Source organism: Lissotriton vulgaris, chromosome 8 (assembly GCF_964263255.1).
Source record: "Lissotriton vulgaris chromosome 8, aLisVul1.2, whole genome shotgun sequence".
In the NCBI taxonomy this organism is placed as follows: Eukaryota; Metazoa; Chordata; class Amphibia; order Caudata; family Salamandridae; genus Lissotriton; species Lissotriton vulgaris.
In genome coordinates this window covers 121,737,293-121,751,422 of record NC_141696.1, presented here as the reverse complement: position 1 = coordinate 121,751,422, position 14,130 = coordinate 121,737,293, and the positions used below count along the sequence as shown (strand labels likewise).

The 14,130-nt window shown below is 42.3% G+C and overlaps 1 protein-coding gene across 1 annotated transcript in view; it reads left to right on the top strand.

The window, feature by feature from the left end:
• Positions 1-14,130, top strand: part of LOC147693576 (solute carrier organic anion transporter family member 2B1-like) — a 426,250-nt gene that overhangs the window by 262,783 nt on the left and 149,337 nt on the right. The window contains exon 8 of the mRNA XM_086933806.1: positions 7,993-8,104. Coding sequence (XP_086789932.1) covers positions 7,993-8,104 — 112 coding nt within the window. The remainder of the gene's footprint in view (positions 1-7,992; positions 8,105-14,130) is intronic.

Genomic DNA, 14,130 nt, shown 5'->3' with positions numbered 1-14,130 from the left:
GATGGTATTTGTAGCATAACAGCACATGTGAAAAAGCACTGGAAAACCAGACATAATACTTTATACTGTCATACCACATGTAATGCTTGCCATATGGGAAGCATGTGGCAAAATACCAGCACTGGGAACACTGGAAATAATTCGTGGCATATAGAACCCCCTCCTTTGAAAACATCTTGCCACTGACATACTGGAAGTAGCTCTTAGTATATGGGGGTCCTGTGACAAAATACTGGTTCTGTCACATTATGGGTAATTCTAGTCATACGATTATTACATCAGGGAGTTGAGGCAACCACAACAAAATGCTGGCAGGAAGGGTCGCCCATGGTACATGGACAAGGGACATCTTAAGGAATTTGGGGGGCCTTGGACAAACGTATTTTGGGGGCACCTGTTTGAATCAGCTGTGAATTTCTGATCCAGTTTCAGCTCTTTCATGTCCTCTTTGGCCAGGTCAAGGTGTTTATTGTGAAAGGATTCTATGAAAGGTTTAATCTGCAGTGAGGTAAAATATATACCAATCATCGATTACTAGTTTATTTGGAGGACCTTTGATGTCAAAGACTTTCTCAAGAAATGTAATCACATTAGTAGTGGTGGGGACAGATGCGGACTCAACATATACCCACTTGGAAAAGTAGTCATGTAACACTAATAAATACCTCTTGTCACTGGTGAGTGATTTAAATGGACCCTCAAAATCTAACCCAACCTTACACCAGACATCTTCTGGCAAGGACACCATGAGGCCCATTAGGATCTCGGGCGGATCGCCACCGCCCGCATGGCGGTGGCGATCTGGCTGCGATCCTTCCCCGCCCGCCACCCATTTTCCCCGCCATATTACTATGGCAGGGGGACCGCAGCGGACAGAAAGACCGTCCGACGCTTTAATTACTTGTACAAGTTCTATGTACACAGACTCTCTTCTTTTACTATGATAGGGCATCTACCTAGGACCCAATCCCCAGGGAGAAAGCTCTGGTCTCTTACTCAATATTTCTTGCCAAAATGTGATTCGAGAATAGCTTGTTAACATTCTGTTCTCTTAGCTACATCTTTGACCATTTTGTGATAGCATTCATCTTTTTTGCATTTAACCCCTTTATCCAATCAGGGCAAACACTTGATCTTAGTTCTCTTTTTCATAGCAAACAAAAAGATGAAACTGGGTTGGTCCAATATGTCCATAAAATGTTGTTAGAACCTCCTGCGCTGGTGCTCCAATGGATAAAGCAGATTGTATACCTTCTTACAAAAATGTGCTCATCCTCTTGACTAATCCATTGGCTGTCAGAGAATATAATACCACTCTAAGGGGTGTGGAGTTGTGGGCTGGGCGGACCGGAATAACAGGCTGGGAGGCCGAATGTAGTGAGCTATGTTTACGGATTTATTCGGTGGTAAGGCACACACAGTATTGTTCCACAGAGGTAAAGGAAAGAAAGTCCGGAGGGAAGCGTCTACACGGGTGGGTTTTGATGTAGGGTAGATGTCTTGGTCGGGATCCTCTGCGGTCTGTTGTCATCAGGTTACGGCCGGGTGATGGGTCTCCTCGGAGATATGTAAGGGAGAGAGAGTACAAAGGGGTTAGTCCAGTTCAGCGAGGACTACCGAGTACTTCCACCTTCACCGGGAGTGAGTGGGCCAGGAAATGAACGTGGGGAAGGTGGGAAGGGTAGGTGGGGATAAGACCAAATGAGCAAGCGGGGAGGGTATAGTGACTGAAGGTGTCCGGGATTAGTGCGAGGTTATATACAAAGTGCTCGTGATTTTTCTCTTATCTAAGAAGGCTAGTGCAGGGTGCTCGTAAGGCTCTATATACAAGTCTTTACAGATATTTACATTATATTTACAAAGGGACACGGAGAAAGGATAGAGTGTACTCACGTGCCCCGCCGCAACTCTCGTCCGAGTTGTGGCCGCTCTCCAGCCACCTCCGGAGGTCGCCACCAGTCCTCCGACCACAGGTCCTCTTCCTCGTTCTCCTCTCCGCTTTCCGCCTTCTCTCCGATCTCCTCCTGCCTTCCGCTCTCCGTCGGGGGTTCCGCGCCGTTCGCTGTCTCCTGCCACGAGTCCGCTGGGCTGAACGAGGTCTTGTCTGTTCTCCCGACTTTTCTATGTTCCTGGCGGAGTGTAGTCGACGCGCTTCCGCTTCCGGATGGGTCGTGTTCCGGGTCACCTGCCGGGAATTCACTTCCGGTATCCGGCTTGTCTGTTTCAGGGTCTTCGTGGGTTAGCGGATCCTGTGGGTGAAGAGAGGAAGTCCGATGACCAAGGGATGCTGTTCGTTCCGGCGTGGGGGTGGGATACCCCTGTCGGTTCCGCCCTTCCGATGAGGTAGGGATTACTGATTTTCCACAGGGGTTAAATGTGAAAGGATTCTATGACATGTTTAATCTGCAGTGAGGTAAAATATATACCATTCATCGATTTACTAGTTCATTTGGAGGACCTTTGATGTCAAAGACTTTCTCAAGAAATGTAATCACATTAGTAGTGGTGGGGACAGATGCGGACTCAAAATATACCCACTTGGAAAAGTAGTCATGTAAGACTAATAAATACCTCTTGTCACTGGTGAGTGATTTAAATGGACCCTCAAAATCTAACCCAACCTTACACCAGACATCTTCTGGCAAGGACACCATCAGGCCCATTAGGATCTCGGGCGGATCGCCACCACCCGCATGGCGGTGGCGATCTGGCCATGATCCTTCCCCGCCCGCCACCCATTTCCACGCCATATTACTATGGCGGGGGGACCGCGGCAGACGGAAAGACCGTCCAACGCTTTTCCGCCCGGTCAACAAGTTGACCGGGCGGAAAAGTGTTTAATATGGTGGTGATGTCTGTTAGACACTGCCAGCCATATTACCATGGGTGCAGAAGGATGCCTTTCCATGGCGGCATTGCCGCCATGGAAAGGCATGCGGGAGTAGACTGTGGGGGCCCGTTGCGGGCTTCCAGGGACTCTGGGGGGGGTACACATGGGGGTACCTATGGTACACCCCAGCAGTTCCATGCACAACATGGTAGGCACCGCGCGGTGCCTGCCATCTTGTGCATGGAAGTGCACAGCATGCCTTCATGGCATTGTGGCGGGTGGTGCTGAGTGCACCGCCGCCACAATGTTAAGAATGTAGGATGCGCCCACAACTGTGGTGGGAGCATCCTAATGGCAGCCACTGGACCCCCACCCTTATGGCGGGCGGTCCCTTTGTACGACGGGTTGGCGGATGGACAAAGTCTGTCCGCCACCCTAATGGGGCCCCATGTGTTTAGGAGTCTGACAAGTCTTCCAATGTTTATCTGACATCAAACAAGTCCCACAGTTGGCTACCCAATTGGTAGCTTAAGTGTCCAGTGATGGCCGCCAAAAACATTGCTTGAGATCTTTGCAAGTTGCACTCACCCCAAGATGTCCTTCATGAGCTGTTTGAATAACATGCCACAAATTGAGGTAGGTGAAAGACAAACATTGTTTTGCATTAAAACTCCTTTTGAAATTGACAGTTCACTCTGTACCTGTGCTAATGGTTTGAGGGGTGAAGGTAACGATCTTTGTCAATGCCATCCCTTCTTAACATATTCCATGGCTAAAACTAAAACATCATCCTTCCTAGTTGCTTTCAACCAGTCTTGTAAATAAATTAAACCAGTGGAGTCTAAACCTTCTTCAAACACAGCCACCACATATTCCACCTCATCCTCATCTTCCTCATTTTCTTGACTATCCTAAGCCATTCGCCAAAGGCAATCAGCTCTGATCTTGTTACCTTTTCGAATTTGTTTCTTTGTAAAATTACATTCTTCTAGGGGTGACAACAGTCTGACTAACCTGAAAGATGCCTTCCCAGAACTATTTCCATTTAGTATATCAATTAGTGGTTTGGGATCTGTAAAGCAATTTAAATGTTTACAAATTGTTTACAGTCCATGAGCATGCTAATTGCTTTGAGTTCAGTTGTGCTGCAATACAATTCTGCTTGTTTTAAATAATGTGATGCAAATGGTACAGTTTGTTCTCTGTTGCTAACCTATTGTGATACCACTGCACCAAAGTCCAATTGGCTGGTATTTACAGTGAGTAAACACTTTTGACCAGGAGAAAAAAGCCACAGAGGTGGAGCCAAAACTATCAATTGTTTGACTTTTTTAAATGCCTTATTAACAGACTCCTTCCCTATACATTTCACACCTCTGATATAGATTCATTAAAGGCTGTTCTACAAGAGCATGGCCTTAGATGAACCAAGAATAGTATTCACTCATTCCTTGAAAAGATATGAGGGTATCTTTGGGAGGTGTCACATCTCTTAATGCCTGGATAAGTGATAACATAGGTTTGATATCTCTCAATGTGATACAGTGACCTAAATAGTCCAATTCCTCTGCTAGAAAATGGCATTTCTCGCATGTTAAGGTTATACCAACTTCTTTAAAAATTACCAAACGTTTCTCTAATATACTGTTGTGTTGTTGAAGTGTGTTGGCAAATATCAATACGTCATCTTGGTATGCTTGTACACCCGAAATGTCTGCTAATATGGTGTCCATCAACTTTTGAAATACACTTGCTGCAGATGCTTGGCTAAAAGGTAGACGGAAAAAGGTATATGACCCAAAAGGTGTTATAAAAGTGGTTAACTTTTGCGACTCTTCAGCAAGTGGTATTTGATGGTAGGAAGAGCTTAGATACAGGAGTGGAAAATACTTTGCAGTACTAATATTGGCTAGCAAATCTTGGCTCCTGGGCAGTGCATGGTAATCTATAATATTTTTTTTGTTGGGTGCAGAAATCAGCAGATAAGCAAATGTCTCCTGCCGTCTGCGTACAATGAAAATGGGACTGACCCCTTCCCATGAATCAGTTGTTGCAATCACACCTTCCAAATCCAAGTTTTCACCGGTATAGCATTTTTGTCAGTCTGACTCAGGGGCATATGTATGAAAATCCCCGTTTGCGATTCTCAAATAGAAATTTTTTGAGAATCGCTATTTGAGAATTGCAAAAAGGGATGTATGTATAAAATCGCAATTTTTTAGCGATTTCTTAGTTTTCCTTAATTGCGATTTGCAAATTGCGAAATCGCAATTAAGGAATACTTTCCCATTCATTTCTATGGGCCAGGAGGCCTATAGGAATGAATGTGAAGTTATTCTCAATTTGCGATTCGCAATTTGAGAATCGCAAATTGAGAATAATTTCAAGGGTGCAAGGCTGTCATAAGAACACCCTGTTGCACCTCTGAAATGAACATGTGTGCGCTTATGCGCCATATGGCACCTTCACAAATGCCAAAAAGTGCATTTGTGAAAGAAATCGCAAATTACCACCAACTTGAAGTTGGTGGTAATTTGCGATCTCTTAAGGAGAAATCGCAAAAATGGAATGCTTGATGCATAGCATTTAAGGAATCGCAATTTGCGATTCCTTAAATGCTTCCACAAAATTAAGGAATCGCAAATTTTGCAATTACTTAATTTTGCTATGCTATTTCCATCATACATACCGTTTTGCAAATTTGTAGTTGCAACGCTGCTTTTTTGCGAATTGGACCGTTTGTGACATTAAAATTGCTTTGATACATCTGCCCCTCAATGCTCAAACATTTTGATGGTTCCAATTTTTTTGATTAAATACCTCAGTAAATGTTTCAATGATGTTAATGGCATCACCATTACAGGTGTGTTACAGTATTAAAGCTACCCTGGCCAGGTCTTTCTAAACAACAATATTTTTCCCTTTAATCAGTGGTAGGTTAAGGTTCCAAGCTTTCTAACAGAGTCATTGTGCAATTCTAGGAGCTATGGCTATACAGAATAACGAAATTAGTAATCACAATCGGAAGTATGATAGAGAGATGACAGGGAGTCTTGCTGTAGAGGGAGAGCTCCACAGAGAAGCAGGGTAAGGGGTGGGCAGAGACAAGACTATAGCAGAGAACAGAAGAAAACATGTACTAGACAATATCACTGTATCATTTGAATGGATTATGTTGATATTTCATGTAGATTATTTCAAAAGTAGGAGTTCCTTCAATCTGTGGTTAAAAATAGAGAACATTGGGTCTAATGGAATTTCTACAGAGATGTTATTTCACATACTGGAGGCAAATACTGAAAAGGAGCCAATTACAGTAGAGGCAGTCACACATTTGGGGGCACATTTAAGGGAGTTCAAGTTACCTTGAATACAGTGCATTCATGTCCTTGCCCCCTGTGCTGGGGTCATTTCCGCAGCCTAGCTTCAACGCAGGTACCCTTGCACCATGGTGCAAGAATGCCTGTGTTGTAGGCAGTGTTGTTTTTGTGCAGGAAGGGGCTCTTATAAATTTAAAAGAAAACGTTTCATTTTTGTTTTTGAAACGCATTCCCGTTTTCCTTTAAGGAAAACGGGCTGCATTTCAAAATAAAAAGAATTATTTATTTGAAGTCAATCACAGACCTGGTGGAATGCGGAGCCCAGCAGGCCACCATCCTTGTGATTTTTACGATTCCTAGGGGGTCGCACATTGCGACCTACCTCATTCATATTCATGAGGTAGGTCATTTGCAATGCCCTAGGAAGTGCTAAAAGTGTTCCAAACACTTTCATGCATTCTATTTTGCGATTTCCTAATTGCAAATCGCACAGATTCGCAATTAGGAAATCGGAAAAGAGTTTCTTCATGCATCTGTCCCTTTCAGTTGTACGTTTATGGTTGCCTATGTAACTGAAATAAAGTTCTTTTAATTGAATTGAATTGAGTCCTATGTGGTGGTGTAAATTCTGAATGACACTTCAACAAAACAATGGCTGAATCCTGCTGACCCATAGCTCATCTCAGTGTAGTTTTTGTGTTATATTTTTTATTCATTCTAAAATCTCTGGAGAGGTAGACAAAGCTCTCCTTTCGCTAGACCTAACATGGGGTGGTTTAAACTAAAATGGAAACTTTTCCTTTAAATACATTTTGCCCAAATTTATCAGTTTAAAACACAAATCTAAAATACATACAGAGCTACTGGAATTATGCAATTCTGCTGCCGCAACACTTTCTGCATGATTATGGGTTTGCCGCATATGTTAAGAGAAAATGTGATGGGAAGATGACGCAGGGTGCGCTCATTCAACATGAAACAACAGGGTTTCTTCACTTATTTAAGTATCTTCCAAGTAGAGAATCAGACATTGGTTTAAATCATTCGATTATTTTATTCATTTCAAGTTGATGTGAATCATGTTGAATGAGCGCACCCTGCGTGATCTTCCCATCACATTTTATCTTAACAATTCAAGGCACTGTAAGGCACAGTGCGACAAGGATTGCGCCAAACAAAACTTCTTGATAAATTTTGTTCCTCATAAAAGAAGTGCACGGAGATAACAACAACCACATTTGCCGCATATGTCACGTAGACCATCATCAGCTGCATAATCTGCATATTTCAACAAACAATATTGTTTGTAGCGTGCATGAATCAAACGTTACTAAAACATAAAACATAGTGACATGTGTTCCCCTGCAGTGGAAGGCCCCTTGCAAAAGTTGACTAGTCATCTTTCAGTTGCTTTTTCCTGCATGTTGTTGTGAAATAGGTACCAGTGAGGTGCGTTGTTTGCTGAGACAGAGTTACCATGAATAAAAATGATAAAATAATGAGCTAATACTATCACGAAATATACTGCATTGCACCACATGCTTTGCATTTTGTTAATTTAGTTAACCCTACCCATAATTAGGCCCTCCCCTGCTACATAGTGCTAGTGACCCTTAAATGTATAACAAAAATATAGACACTCTTCTCATGTGGAATCTAAGAAGTCAATAGTGAACACCAGGCATAAAAGATAACATCACTGGTAATTTTTTGTCCCATCCATACCTGCAAATCTCTATCGCCCTGCTCTTCAATAAAGATTAGTACATGTACCTTTCTAATCACCTGATGAACTGATTTCTATCTCTCTGTCATTACTTAATGATGCATTTGTTTTTTCAGGAAGAAGAACTGGACAAGGAAACTGACAACAAACCAAAGACTGATCTGATTAGTGAATGCAAACCTAATCCTAAAATATATCAGCATCTTTCATTGATGGGTTTTATCAAGCGTAAGTGTATATATACTAAATGATATAGAAAGCATACAAGATTCTATAAGTCTGTGTACTTTCGCTCGGGTTCTGAAGTTTGCTTAACTAAAACGTGTATAGATGTTCAGATCTCCTTCGTTCTGTGTGAGGAGAGGTAATATTCATTTCATTGAGATAAAGTTCCAACTCACTGAAGCCAGGCAAGCTAGAACACAAGTGCATGATTTTTCTTTGTACGTTTGCTCCTCGTAGCTAATGTTGCAAAGTAAAAATCTTCAGGAAGTCAGGTTGTTGGTTCCAGATATATCTTTATTAGTAGTTCAGATACAGGGGACCTCATTTATGAAAAGTGACGCATCGCTGCGTGAAAACAGCGATGCGTCACTTTTCACTGCGCACTCCTTGCGACACCAATGATGCGTCACATTTAATGTATGACGCATCATGCCGCAAGGACTTACAGATACGTCAGTATTTCTGACGCATCTGTAAGCGCAAAAGTGACGCATTGCTGGAGTGTGTCACAAAAGTGACGCAACTCCAGCAATGCGTCCTTTCACATGGGGAAAGGCCCATGTGAAAGGGCTTGCATCAGTCTTACGCCTGCTGTGAGGCAGGCGCAAGATTTTGACGCAACAGCATCCTAAAAGTGACGCAGTGAAATCTCATAGATTTCACTGCGTCACTATTAAGAGGCTTTTTGCGGGGGAACGCCCCCTCTGCATACATTATACCCGACGCAGGTAAAATGTGGCGCAGGGGTTTAAAAAGTGACGCATTAACCTAGATGCGTCACTTTTTAAATATGGCGCAACAAGGCGCATTTTGTACGCCGCTGGTGCATCACAAAAAGTGACACACCGGCGGCGCAAAACTGACGCAAGGCCTCATAAGTAAGGGCCAGGAAGCTTAGATCGAGCCAAGTTAGTTATTAGGCTATAAAGTAAACCCCACCAGGAGCAGTATATCCTTACTGCTCAGCCTGCTGACACCAGCTGCCTAACCTCTGCACCTAACATTCTATGCAGTCATCACATTCCAACACATTCCTCACACCACTAGGCTGAACAACAGGAATGGAGTAAAGAAAGAAGAAGGGCGTGAAATAACCTCACAACACATATATACTCACAAAGGTAAACATATTTATGTGTTTTCTCTGTAAAGTTCCCATTTATTCAGTTTTTCTCTGCCAAACACTATTACTCAGGAGAACGCAGTAATCGTTTGCAAAGTATTACTGATGCAGAATCATTTTTTAATGTTAACTTAGGATAAATGGCCCTTCTATTGTTTCAAAAATGTTTTAGGGCGCAAATGTTGATACATAGCACCAGGACATGCAGAGGGGCCAGAGGGAGATGATAAATGAGACAGAAATAATTTCGGGATGAAACTCTTGGAGCAAGAGGTGTGTAGTTAAGTTTCTTTTGGACAGATTCAGTGGGAGAGTGCTCCAAGGGGGGACCCTTGATGGCTCAGGGACTCTCTTCAAACTCTTTAATTTGAAATGACTTTGTAAGAGAGTATAGAGGGATACTAACCTTGAGCATCTGTTCGGCTATTATGGGGTGAATAGTTTGGAAAGGTAGTCCAGGCTGTGCTGGCATATTTACAAGGGGATTGCACCACTGGAGAGTCTGGTGGTGCTATGCCCAGCCATTTATATACAAGGTGGCGCTAAGCCACTTTTCGAGGCTTAATGTCGCCTTGTAAATAAGGTCCTCCTCGATGTAGTTTTCTGCAGGAAATGGGGGTGGGGGCGTGCAAAAACATTGCTGTGGGTGTTCCACGTTACAAGAATCTGTAAATATGAGGCAGCACCAAAACCGTATGCCTCCCAAGGGGAGGCATAAGAGTGGCTTAACGAGGAGAAGTACTTTCATGTCTCCTCTTTGTTTGCTCTTTCATGTGTGCTGCATTCCTCATTACACATTGATTATTGCTTTTGTGCAGGCAACGCAGGCACCCTTGCACCATGGTGCATCATGGTGCAAGGGTGCATGTTCTGGCGTTAAGTTGCTTGTTTTTCACCGGCACAGGGGTGAGTACAGGAATGTGCCGTACCGTATAAATGATGCCGTTCAGCGCAGCAATCTTATGTGCGGCATTGCGCTGCACCATTTTCTTGTAAATATGGAGTGATTTCTAAGTTCCGCTAATGTGGTGCATGCATTTTAATACATATGAGTCCTGCTGCAAGGTTTTGTGCTCTTTGTTGGTTGCGTAGTAATTTGCAAATGTGGCATATTACAAACGTAACCACTTTTGCAAAGTTGCAAACTTTAGCATAGAACTTTGCAAAGGTTGCAACACCCTCTAAAAAAACCATTATCCTGATGTCAGTCCTTTCCTTGCTGTTATCTCCTTATGTTCCTTAGCTACAGGCATTGTAGTGTAGGATAAGATGGCAGAGAAAGTGATTGGTGTTGTCTATTGCTGGGAACTACCATCAAATCATCTTCTCTCTCTCCATGGAAAGTACAGATAGACCATCCCCCCTTCAGCTAGGCCTATGGAACATTGCATCATCGATGAATACTAATCAACTAAAACTAAACGGGTAGAAAACTGAGGTTGTGATCCTTGGCAAAAACAAAGATCTCTGGGGCCCACAACATTGGCCCTGTGAGATGGGAGCACTACCCTGTCCCTCCAGTCAAGTCCGCAATCTAGGAGTAACTATTGATGACTCACTTGCTGTGCACCATCAAGCATTCAAGGTAACCGCCACCTGTTTCACCATTTTGAAGTGGCTCAAAAAGATCAAATGGATGCTGCCTGATTTCACCCAGAGAACAGTAGTCCAAGCTCTTATCACCTCAAGGCTGGACTATGGAAACGTTCTTTATCTTGGATCCAACAAGGATGTGACTCACAGGCTGCAGGTGGTACAAATCTCTGTTGCAAGATTACTTTGCAGGGTTCCAAGAGCTACCTCCATCTCTAACCATCAGCTGGACTTGCATTGGCTCAGGGTTGAGAACCGCATCAAGTTCAAAGCCCTGAGCTACATGTTCAAAATCAAAATAGGGACAGCTCCTCAGTACAACCGTCTCTTCTTCCACACCCTAAGAGAAACCTCAGTTCAGCCGTCCTCTCCCTGGCCACAGTATCACGCTTCTAAAAGAACAGAGTGGGTGGAAAGTTCTTCTAATACCTCGCAGCCAAGACCTGAAACGACCGCCACCTCCGGCAAAGTCCTACATTGCTCTAGTTCAGTAAAGACCACAAGGCCTGGCTCTTCAGATGACCCCAATGGAGCTGCACACACCCCCACCCCTAGCACCGTGAGACCCTAACTGGTGAGTAGTGCTCTTTACAAACCTGATTGATTGGTTGAATGATTTTCTGAGGTTCAGTCAAGATAACTGGGACAAACAGTACACCGATTGTTGACTGCTACTAATGTATTTTGGTTAATGGGTTAATCAGAATGTTTCTTACATGAGAACTCAGATTGGTTTGCAGTGGAGCATCAATTTTTTACTCAATAGTAGACTTCACTTGGAGCCGGGGGGAGGGTGGGAGGCTTTAATAGATGTTTTAGCTTGACCGCAATGAAACTAAAGGATAATTTGACAATGTCAGCTGTAACTTCTGAAATAGAAAGTATCTTTCGGTTTATGATTATTAGTACACATGTTTATGTAGTATATAGCACCCTCCAACCTTTCCACCCGCACTCTTCCCAGATCTCCTCTCATGGACAAGTAAGTGGTGACAACATGTCATGAATGAAATGCAACTAAATGTGCTGGAATGTCAGTACAATAGACAACCACAATGTTTATCCACTGCAGTAACAGTCACTGGCAGATATATCTATATTTATATTTTGGTTCACATACAAGTTAACAAAGAATGTGTCAAGCTAAAGCTTTGTTCTTTCATTCATTCATTTATTTATTCATTCATTCAGTAGTGGGTTTCAAGAACGTACATCCAGAAGTTATTATGATCTGGGAAATTTGTGGTTATCCCTGTTTCCTGAATCAGTCTCACGCTGGATATTTGTTCTATACACTATCAGCAAACATTGAGATTGTGGCGCAATGTTACTTCTGCTAACATGAACAATTTGGATTTGAACAACAAGTTTGGTTGGTAGTAGTAGTAATAATATACGTTTTTTGTATTAATCAAAAGATTACAAAAAAAAGGTATAAAACATCACAATCCGTACAAGTATCGGGAGACCGGTAAAAGATTCTAAGATAATAGCATTGTCACATCGAGGCATAAAAAACAATCTACTTGCATTTGTACTCAGATGGACCATAATTCAGAGTATAGGTAATATATTTAAATCACAGAGTTGATGATGTGTGCACCTGATCTAAAAATTTCATTGGCATATTATTTCATTATTGTCCTTGAGACAGTTTCAAGCAGATTAAATGGTGAGTCTTGTTTTGTCCTCTTGACAATTCCTAGCACAATGTCATTCATTAAATACAAGTTTATAATTTTTGGGGGGTGGGGGGAATGCACAGAGACATATGATTTCCAAGCAGTATATAAAAACAGTTTGCATAAATCTTGTTACAAGTATATCCAAGCAAATTATGGACACATGCATGTGGGGCTTTGCAAGCCTGATCTAAAAATTTGGTTAGCATTATTGCACTGTCTTTCCTAGCGTTAAAACAGTACCTGACAGTTGATTTTAATTTTGCCTTGTTGAACATAGGCCACAAATATTTTCTCTTAAAATGCAACACTTTAAGGCAGATACATAAAACATACAGAAGGGATTCAATTGCATGCCCAGAAAGTCGACAAGCATTTTGGGGTATATGCATCAACCAAAATACCGGTGGCAAATAGGCCGATTTGCAGAATCGGCCCCATTGCAACCAGTATTTTGGCATTTGGGATGCATCAACCCAAATGCTAATTTGTAAAATAGGTAATCGCAAAATTTGTGATTACCTAAATTGCAAATGTATTTAGGGTATCACAAATTGCCATTCCCTATCTAGAATGCAACAAGCCTTTCCTAAATGCCACTTTGCATTTAGGACTTACCTTGAGGCATGTGTGTGTGCCACATGTGCACACATGCCAATTTCGGGGGAGCATCACAGTGGCTTTGTCGCGCCCTTGCACCCTTGAAATTGCATGCACAATTTGCGCATGCAATTCCCTTTCATTCCTATGGGCCTCGAGGCCCATAGGAACGAATAGGAAGCTATTCCTTAATTGCGAATCACAATTTGCGATTTGCAATTAAGGAATATGTAGGAATTGCTAATAATTTAGTGAAACCTACATGCATAGACAATTATGATTCCATAATTGTGATTTCTTAATAATTGCTATTAAGGAATCGCAATTGGCTACCTTGATGCATGTGCCCCTTTATCTTTAAAAATTGGGTTCCATTTGCCTTTGAATTCATAAAGTGTGATATAATACAATCTGAACTCTATTACATACCCAGGCAAATTTGACCCTAGATATTCTTGCCTCTGCAAGGAATAGTCCATACTTTTGCATTGTTTTGCCTGTGCCAGATCACAGTCCCTATGTTTCAGAGTAAAAGTTCCACAGAGTAGGTTTTTCTGGGTTGGCCGATTGTCAGTAGATCAGGTAGATCGTTAGTATCTATGTTTGTTGGTAAGATATGCAACTCTAAGCCCTTTTATGTAGCTTTGCTTACTTCCTGATAAATTAGGCATTTTAGTGATGTTGGATCCACTTTTACACAGTCATAGAAGAAGCTCATGGTGTTTCTGTAGAGGAGTGATGTTAGATATTTTTGACTTAATTCTAGCCTTGTAACACAGTGGCGGGTGGCAGTAAAGAGATGAAGTAGATTGTGTCAGGTTGCATACACATTTTATCAAGGCTGCATATGGTCTTGTGGTTCCACGCAAGAGATGCACATAGCAAGTATGGAATCAGTTTCATATTGAACACTTTCAGTGATGCGCTGATAGCATTCCTGCTGGACAGATTTACCTATCTTAGACCGATTTGGTAATCATTGGTGACTTCAGATTTCTGGTGGATTAATGGGCGGACCATAATATACCTTG